General features: G+C 36.5%; 1 protein-coding gene across 1 annotated transcript; it reads left to right on the top strand.

The window, feature by feature from the left end:
* Positions 1–2,961: 2,961 nt before the first annotated feature.
* On the top strand, positions 2,962–8,603 carry LOC147509791 (uncharacterized). Its single transcript, XM_086597916.1, has 6 exons — positions 2,962–3,083; positions 3,201–3,217; positions 6,592–7,128; positions 7,173–7,225; positions 7,320–7,621; positions 7,682–8,603. The coding sequence occupies exons 1-6, from the start codon at positions 2,962–2,964 to the stop codon at positions 8,601–8,603; spliced, it is 1,953 nt and encodes a 650-aa protein (XP_086454042.1).
* Positions 8,604–9,862: the final 1,259 nt, after the last annotated feature.

The following is a 9,862-nucleotide window of genomic DNA, read 5'->3' as shown; positions in this document are numbered from 1 at the left end:
TAAGAAGAACCCATATTGAATAGTTGAACCCAATGTTTTGAATCGAAATCGAATTATGGGAGGCGTTAGTTTATTTTTTTTTAACAAATTGTTGTTTGAATTGAAGTTTGGTTTTTGTGGTCTACATTGTTTGCCTTCAATAATATAAAATTTGGGTTTCTCTAGTTGAGGTTTGAGTATGCATAATCGATATATGGTTTGAGGGAATTTTTGTGATAATTGATGTATGTTGTTTCTTTGGAATTAGTAACTTGCATCTTTCTTAATCATAGATTGTTTCAATTTTAGTGGTTATTTCTTCTTCTTTTGTTGAAAAAGAAATAATAACCCAATGTGTTACTAATTTCAGCAGACCAATACAGAAAAGCTAAGAGGTTACAAGTAAAATGAAACCAAACACCTTTTACACTTAGTTTTCCCTGTTTATACTTCTGCTGTGTTGTTTCTACATCTACTGAGTTGGTTCACCTAAACTAGGTTGGTTTGAACAAGTTTTTTTTTATAGCCAAATAGAGCCTAAGAGAGTGCTTAAATTTTCTTTCCACCCATGTGAATCAACCACCCATCCAACCATCTCATTAAATGCTCCAATTTGATTTTCTTTGATCAAGACTTTTGATTGCCACCTAATAAAGAAATTTAATTCCCACCTAATCAATACTTAGGTGAGTACAAAAGTCTTAAGTGGTAGTTAAGTGTGCACAAAAGTTTTAAGTGGTGCGCAAAAGTCTTGAGTGCAATAATGGATATTTGACTTGAGAGCTTGATTTGATAATGAAGCTTGAATTTGAGAGTTTGATTATTGTGGGCACACATGATGATAGCTTGACGTGTGAGCTTGGTCATGAGCAACCAAATTCTGGGGGTCCGCATAGTAGGCCCACATACTCTGTCTAGTGGCATGTCCGAAAGTTGATTTTCTACAAAATCTGGCATTGGATAAAGCTTGTCGCATTGATCGTTCTGATGGTCCACTTGCTGGTGTTAGAGTCTAGGTTTAGAAGATATGCTTGTCAGAAGTTTGATGATTTTTGGCACATTAACCCTGTTCTGACCTGGAAATGTCCTGTTTGAGTCTTGGGCTTTGGTCAGGCTTCGTGGAGCTTTGCATTGGATAAATCAAAATACTCATGTAGACACACTATTTTGTGTTTAAATATTGGCTTTATCCTCATTTTTATGTTCACCACGAAAACCTGTAGAAACACGAAAATATAATTTATTCATGATTATTAAACATATAATTAACCAAAATGCTATGTCTTTACAGGGTTTTATATTACAGTTTTGGGTGCTTATCACACCACCCCCAAACAACATTTTACTTGTCATCAAGCAAAGAAGATTGGGGAAGCAGTGCAATCGAGAGAAACTTTACCTTTTGGGGAATGTCTTGTAGATATAGGGCTGTATGATTTAAAAACATCGGGGTGCTTTTACACATGGACAAATTATGGGTCTGGAAGTAACAAGAAATGGTCTAAAATAGATAGAGTGCTGGTAAATGTTGAATGGTCTAGAGTGTTTGCTTATGCCACAGTTGAATTTTTAACTCAAGGTATCTTAGACCACTCACCCATGCTGGTGCATCTAGTTGACATGGAAAGAGGTAGAGTTCTGCTTCATTTATGCAATGTCTGGACACTACATAAAGAGTTCAAGGAGGTTGTACAGGATTCAATTTACAATACTAGAAAGAAAGAAAAAAAAAAGAACTTGCCTGGAAGAAAAACATGAAAAGCTAAAAAGCTGTGGAGCAAAATTGAAAAACTAACTACTGGAGAAAAACAAAACAACGTAAAAAAGGAAGTCCTTGTGCCTTTGAAGCCTCCTCCCTTTTAAGCATAAGAGAGTGCTTAAATTTTCTTTCCACCCATGTGGATCAACCACCCATCCAACCATCTCATTAAATGCTCCAATTTGATTTTCTTTGATCAAGACTTTTGATTGTCACCTAATCAAGAAATTTAATTTCCACCTAATCAAGACTTTTAATTTCCACCTAATCAATACTTAGGTGAGTACAAAAGTCTGAAGTGCTGTCCAAAAGTCTTGAGTGCAATAATCAATAATTGACTTGAGAGCTTGATTTGATAATGAAGCTTGAATTTGAGAGTTTGATTCACGTGGGCACACATGATGATAGCTTGATGTGTGAGCTTGGTCATGAGCAACCAAATTTTGTGGTTCCATATAGTGGGCCCACATACTATGTCTAGTGGTGGGTCCGAAAGTTGATTTTCTGCAAAATCTGGCATTGAATAGAGGTTGTGACACTGATCATTCTGATGGTCCACTTGCCGGTGTTAGAGTATAGGTTCAGAAGATATGCTTGTTGGAAGTTTGATGTTTTTTAGCACGCTAACCCTATTCTAACCTGAAAATGTCATGTTTGAGTCCCAGGCTTTGGTCAGGCTTCGTTGAGGTTTGCATGGGCTAAATTGAAATACTTCATTTAGACACACTATTCTGTGCTTAAATACTGGCTTTATCCTCATTTTTACGATCATTGTGAAAACCTATAGAAACACGAAAATATAATTAATTCATGATTATTAAACACATAATTAACCAAAATGCTATGTCTCTACAGGGTTTTATATTACAGTTTTGGTTGCTTATCAACCATGACCACCTCAAATAGATAAGATACAGGATGATGAAGGGTACAAAAGCACCTATTCATCCGATGAAGAGAGGGAATGACATTGTCTAGTGTTTGATGATTTCAATGTGTTCATCTCTAAGACAGAGAATGTTTATGATAGAAAAATTGAATGTGAAAGGGGTCATTAGTGAAAAGACCTACTAACCCTTAAGTGCAGTGGGAAACTCTTATAGAATTGTGTAGAGATATCAAGGATTATTGTATAAAAAACAAGTTTGTAGCAGAGATGCCAATCAATGAGAGTTATAAAAGCAGAACATACTGTAAGGTGATGAGGACAAGAAAGGTAATAGATGCCCATGGATAGCTTACTTCAGGTTGCAACAAGATGGGATTACAATGAGGTTGAACACATTTGTGGATCAGCACTTTGTGAGGCTGACCCTAAGCTTAAGAATAGGATGGCTGATTCAAGGTGAGTGGCCTGTAAGATTGAGGATGAAATGAAGGCAATGATTTATTTTGTTGATTGGTTATACATATTTTGATGTTGTTGTGTACATATTTTGCTGTTTGTTTTGTTTTTTGCAAGGTTCATTTCAAGACCATGTCTCCTGCTTTTAAAATGAAAAAAGTCTAAAGGATTTATTATGTAAGCATGAACTACTACACAACTGTGAGAGATAAATGTTTGTTATATATGGTGATTATGGGCCAATTACAATATTGTCCCAATTTTTTGTGATTAAATATTTTTAAGAACCCCATTTTATAGATACAATTACTCTATTTTGATTGTCTATACATCTTTTTCATATATTGGAAAGCAATGACCTATACAACATTGCAAAGTACTGTAAAGATCAAAAGACCTTACAGTTTTAAGGTGTGTTTATTGTATTTAGGGCTTCTTTAAGATGGTTGCTTAGTGAGGTGTAGGCCAATAGTTAATTTGGATAGATGTTTTTTGAAATGAAAGTATGGTGGTCAAGTGCTAAGTATGATTGGACTGGATGGTTATAATGGACATTTTCCAATAGCTATATGGGGCCATTTGGTAACGATTATGATAATCCATTTTATGACATATTCTTATTGATAGGGCCCAAATTATGTTGGGCAGATCCAGACCCAACTTAGAGTCTATAATTATGGGCACAACATGGAGTCCAATACACCCCCCACCAACAATTGGCAGAACCAAAGAAAACCTGAGAACTGCTTAACACTAGTTACCTTTGTCTTCTTCACCCTTCTTCTCCAACCGACCGGTTTCTCTCTCTCTCTCTCTCCCTCTCAACCACCATTTAAATCACTTAGAACTTGGAAATTTCTATAGTGCTTCAGAACAAAGCCATGAAAGTGAAATTGTTATTCAGAACGAAGCCATGGAAGTTGGCTAAAATAAAATTGAACCACTTGATTTGAAGAAAGCAAGTAATGAAATTATCATTGCAAAATTCTCACTGGTTGTAAATGGCCAAAATAATCAAAAAATTGAAATGGGCAAACATCTATCATCCCTGACTGTACCTAATGGACAAGGCTTCACAATAATCTCACATATTTTCTTCAAAGAAAAGAAAATGTGAAGTTCACTTCGAGGGATTGTGAACCAAAAGATGAAAGGAAGTTGAAGTCTTGAAATTTTAACTTATTGAAGCTAAATTGTTAGAAATGGCCCAGTCGTGCCAATTGAAATTGTTTCATACGACTTGTGTAGGCAAGCACTCCAAAACAACTTGTGTAGGTCGATTCAAGACATATCCAATCGACACTATAACGCCACCCCAAGAAATTCCAAGTTGACTTCATTGGGTCAATTCAAGACTTTTCCAGTCGAATTGGTTCGATCGATTCCAGACTTTTTCAATCATTATGACACTTGGAAGTAGTGAAGCCAGAGGAATCCTAGATGACATTGCCAGCAATGCCACTATTAGCATGTAACAATTCTTTCTTGTATCGAATGCCATTGAGAGATTTCTTGATTGTAAATTGATCGGGGAAGAAGCAATTCCTTTGGACAATAATGGACCTTTGGATACAATTTTTTTTTTCTAATGTGGATACAAATTTTTAGTTAACATGTAGAGGTTCTTCATTGTTAGTAAGTTCCATTATATTTGTGTTAGATGACATAGTTGGGCGCATTGGTCACGTAGACCCAAATGACTTGGTGGTGTTTCCCTAAGTCAATAATTCCAGCAAACTTTTCAAGGACCTGGTAGAAGTAAAAAAGGGCGAGTTCATGCCGTTTGGTTTGGTATACAACGACCTATAGGGGTCATTTGAAGCATTTCGAGCGACACTACTGAATGCAATGTGCTCCCTTACTTGAACACCCACCCCACCCCCTCTAATAGTCTTTTGACAACCAATTTTCAGAAATCAATTGTTTTAACTGAATTTTAATTTTTTGTTGTATGCTCTTACAATTTTCTCCAGAGCTTTTCAAGTTATGCAAATAGTGGCGTCGCTCTAGTTTTTTTACGAACAACTTGATGATGTTGAGTGGAAACTAAATTTATGACTTGACTGGGTTGCCCCAATGTCAAAATTCCATAAAAATATTTGGGTCAACTAGTATTACCCCCTGCAAATACACAAAAAAAAAAAGTCAAATTGGATTGACCATGTTTTTTTTTGTGTATTTAGGGGGGGGGGGGGTCTTAATTGGCTCATCTAGTGGGGGGTAATACTCGTTAACCCAAAATATTTTGAAGTGACACTCATTTTAAAACACTCATTTTTCATATTTTAATTAAAGCACTGGTTTTTCAAACACACATAAAATTTGATTAAAATTACATCTATTGAAAAAACACATAAAAGTTTTTTTTTAAAAACACACACAATTACGCCAATTGAAAAACACAAACAAAAACTTCATTTTATTACATATGATAATCATTGCTACTCAATTTCTTTAATTCAAAATGTTCTTCATTATTAACTGGTGGACAAATTTTGATTTTTGAGGTGAGGGTCGGGAGAAGGATTGAGTAAATGAGTAGAGAGATGGAGGGAAAGAGAATTAGGTTTTAGGGGGTGTATGGTGATGATGGGGAAGAAAGTGAGGTAGTGTATTTGGTAACCCTTTAATATTATGAAGGGCAATAGCAGGTGACAACATGTTACCATTGATGTAGTTGGGGAGTGCCTCTCACAAAACATGTTTTTTATGGCAATGAAAAACTAGTAATATTTTTGTTTTTTTGGAGTCTGCCCAAAACAAAATGGGAGGTGCCCATAGTGGATAGGATAATCTATTATGAGTCCCATAATTGTTTTTAGACATAAAAAAAATTGTTTGGTAAATTTTTTTAGAAACTATTATCTCATTCTCAAAATGAGATAATTCATTAAAAAAAAAAAAGTAGCTTAAAGAATGAGAAACAGAATTTATGGAGCTTTCTTTAATAAACAAGTTACCATATTTTAATTCTTTTTGGTTTAGGATTTGACTATCTTTAGTCTTCTCCTTCAGGTCTATCTGTTTGTTTCAAGGTTTCTTTCCTTTTTTGTTATTGTTGACCTGCCTGACCAATCCCTTCCCGCTGTCCCCTCTCTTTTTTTTGTTTACAAAAGAGATAGATCAGCTCCATCCCTCCATGATACTAGCCTCTCCTTTATTTTAATGGTTGATCTACCTTCTTCCTCCTCTACCCCTTCCACCACAAATGTTTCTTCTGGTCTGCGTAACCAAGGCTCATGGAGCTGTCTTTTTAGAGGAGGGTCCAGTAATACAAACACTTCTTTGAGAAGTTTTTAAACTCATCAAGTTGATGGAGTAGCTGAAATACTAACTAGTATTTTGGAGCAAGGAGTATCGTTTTGGAGTGATTATGTCGTTGGCTTCTTTGTTGTGAAAAGGGTTCCATTTCCTTTGGTCAAATCCTCTCTGGCTAGATTATGAAAGATTAAAGGTAACTATACCATATCTACAGATAGATAATTGTTCTATTTCAATTTTAATCTAGATGAAGATAGAAGACAAGTTTTGGAAGCAGACCCCATCTTCATTGCAGATCGATTATTTGTTGTTCGACAGTGTACTCGGGAACTTGAAGCTCAGAGGCACATGATCACAAAACTTCCCATTTGGGTTACGATCATGGATTTGCCAAAAGAGTTATGGACTGATGATGGTATGGGGTATGTAGCTAGCTGGATTGGGAAACTGGTTAGTATGGATGAGGCTACGAAAGCAAGAACCAGACTCACTTATGCCAAGATTTGTGTTAAGGTTCCGATTGATTTTTCCTATAGGAGCTCTATACCAGTGAAAATGGGTGATGAGGTTATAGAGCTCACGCTTGAATATCCTTGGGTACCTGTATCTTGTACAAGGTGCAAACTGTTTAGGCATAAATACTCAAACTGTCCTTCCTGTCCAAAGCAAGTTTGGAGAGCCAAAACTACAAAAAATGAGAGTACTACTCCATATATGGGGAAAAGAACAAGACAAGAAGACAACATGATAGATGGGGGTTCAAACTATGTAGATTGTGATGATGGTAAGTCATTGGATATAAGTAATACTGGTGTTGAGATAGTGTAGTATGTCCCACCAGAGCAGACATAGATGCCAGTTCAGTTGGAGGCTCTTCTGAGGTTCCTTCCTGTTACTCACAGAAATGCTAAAAATACCCAATCTTGGCTTGAGATTGAGGAGTTCCAAGCTTCAGCTGTTATCAAAAGTGCATAGTACAATGCAACTACTACCCAATCACAAGGAAAAGGGAAGAGGCTGAAAGAAGACTATCTAAATGAGCACAATGCTTTTCAAGCTCTTGCTGAGAGTGAAGAAGAGATTGAAGATGATATCTCGGAAGGTGTCCCTACCAAATACTTCAGTGACCATGAAACCCCTAGGGAAGTGGTGACAAAAGCTAAAACTCGTGCTCAAAAGATAGTTGTTGAACTTGAAAAAGAATGTGAGTCTTATGGAAAAAAGAAGAATAAGGAAGTGCATATCAGTGAGAAAAAGAAAAGGGGTAGACCCAAGGGGTCAGGGATAAAAAAACGTTAAATGGGTTCAATGATTAAGTTTTGAGCTTGGAATATTAGAGGTCTAAATGATCTAAAAAAAGTGGCTGAAATAAATAAGTTCATTTTGGAAAATAAATTGTGTCTTGTGGGTCTGTTGGAAACAAGGGATAATGAGGCAAAGAGTAATGATATCAGCAGAGTATGTGCACAAAGCTGGAAGTTTGAAAACAACTATGGTAGCAATATGAATGGAAGGATTTGGATTCTATGGGATCCAAATTTTTTATCGGTTGACAAGATACATGAAATCTCTCAATTTATCCATTGTAAGGTGACGGTGCATCCTAATTCAACCAGTTTCCTCTCTACATTTATTTATGCCAATAATAGTAGGCAAGACATGTTGGGCTTATGGATGGACATCAGACAACTTCATCAAAGTATTACAGAACCGTGGTGTGTCTTTGGTGATTTTAACAATACTCTCTTCTCCCATGAAAGGATTGGGGAGTTAGTGCATCCTAGGGAAACTGTTCCGTTTGGAGACTGTCTAGGGGATGCAGGGTTGTTTGATTTAAAAGCTTCAGGCTGTTATTATACTTGGACCAACTATGGTTTTGGAACAAATAGGAAGTGGTCAAAGGTTGATAGAGTACTTGTGAATGTTGAATGGTCGAGTGTGTTTGTTTATGCTTCAGCAGAATTCCTATCTCAAAGCATCTCTGATCACTCTCCTATGTTGGTGCATCTCATGGACTTAGAAAGGGGTAAAGTTTCATTTAGATTCTATAACTTATGGGCTATTCATAACAAGTATAATGAGGTTGTTCAACAAGTGTTAGATACTGAAGTGGGTGGATGTCCTCTTTATATTTTAGTGCATACGATGAAGCTTCTCAAAGACAAATTGCATGGATGGGCAAGGACTTACATGTCAGACATTTACATTAAAACAGAGGCAGCTAGAGCTGGATTAAATAGTATACAGTGGGAGCTATAGAAGAACCCTCTGGATGCTCAGTTATGTGAAAAGGAAAAAAATAGCTAGAGCTAGTTTATGTAACTTGATAGAAATGGATTATATGGATTTAAAATCGAAGGTTGAAAATGACTGGCTTGATTATGGGGATAAAGGAAACTCTTTTTTCTCATCAAGCTATCAAAGAAAGAAAAAGTAAAAATTACATTTGGTTAGTGTCAGATATGTATGGTGTAAAACATGAAGGGGTGCCCAACTATCAAATGCTTTCCTTTCTTTTTACCAAGGGCTCCTGGGAGTCCAATCCCAAATAGTGTGCACTGAAGAATTGCTACATGAGATTCCTATGAGAGATGTGGTTGATCAAGCAACTGTAGATTTGCTCTCTGAAGACATTATAGATGAAGAGATTATGGAAGCTCTTTTTTTCCATGGATGATGCTAAGGCTCCTGGTCCAGATGGTTACACAACTTTCCTTTTCAAGAACTCATGGGACATAGTGGGCAGTGATTTCATAAATGCAATTCAATCTATATTCAGGCTTAATAGAGTACATAAAGGTACAAATGCTACTTTTCTTTGTTTAATTCCTAAAAAGCCTATCGTTTCTCATGTTGACGAGTATAGACCGATTGCTTATTGTAATGTCACTTACAAATGTACTGCCAAGATTTTAAGTAACAGGATGAAGCTTCACTTGGATAAGTTGATTGAGCTCAATCAGTCGGCCTTTATCCCTGAAAGGTGCATACAAGATAACCTCCTTCTTGCTCATGAGCTTCTCAGAGGCTACTCAAGGAAGCATGGGCCCCAGAGATGTATAATTGATAAGAGCTCAAAAACTGTAGTTTTAACCCCTTAACAATAATATTTTTAGACCAATTATACGAGTAATAAATAAGAGTTAATGCTGATTACGTGCTTTTATGTATTTCAGGCGTTGGAGTCAATTATGTGCAGAATTGTGTCACTTTTGTGAGATAAAGGAGCAAGGGTTGGTTGCTAATAAGTTCTATGATTAAAGGCCAAGATTTAAGGAGAAAAAGACTTTTTAAAGCCCGGTCAAAGCTGAAAAGTTAAAGTCAACGTGGGCAGAAACAGCGCACAAAAGTCAGCAGAACTTCCGAAGGCCGTATCTTTGGACTCAGACCTCAGAATTGAGCCTACCTTATGTCAAAACGACCATCTTGGAAAGAGATTTCCAATGGTCCAAACCTTGACCTAATCAAAGGAGCAAAAGTGGACAACAAGTCTATTGAAAAAAAATCCAGCTGAAAAG

The sequence above is a fragment of the Coptis chinensis genome, chromosome 3 (genome assembly GCF_015680905.1).
Source record: "Coptis chinensis isolate HL-2020 chromosome 3, ASM1568090v1, whole genome shotgun sequence".
Lineage (NCBI taxonomy): Eukaryota > Viridiplantae > Streptophyta > Magnoliopsida > Ranunculales > Ranunculaceae > Coptis > Coptis chinensis.
The sequence above is the reverse complement of the archived record's forward strand: the minus strand, read 5'-3'. Positions and strand labels throughout refer to the sequence as shown.

Coding starts and splice junctions, on each gene's coding strand:
- LOC147509791 (XM_086597916.1), top strand. CDS start 2,962: ATGCCCATGGATAGCTTACTTCAGGTTGCAACAAGATGGGATTACAAT. Junction 7,129..7,172: donor CTATGTAGATTGTGATGATG/GTAAGTCATTGG, acceptor GAGATAGTGTAG/TATGTCCCACCAGAGCAGAC. Junction 7,622..7,681: donor AAAAGGGGTAGACCCAAGGG/GTCAGGGATAAA, acceptor TTGGAATATTAG/AGGTCTAAATGATCTAAAAA.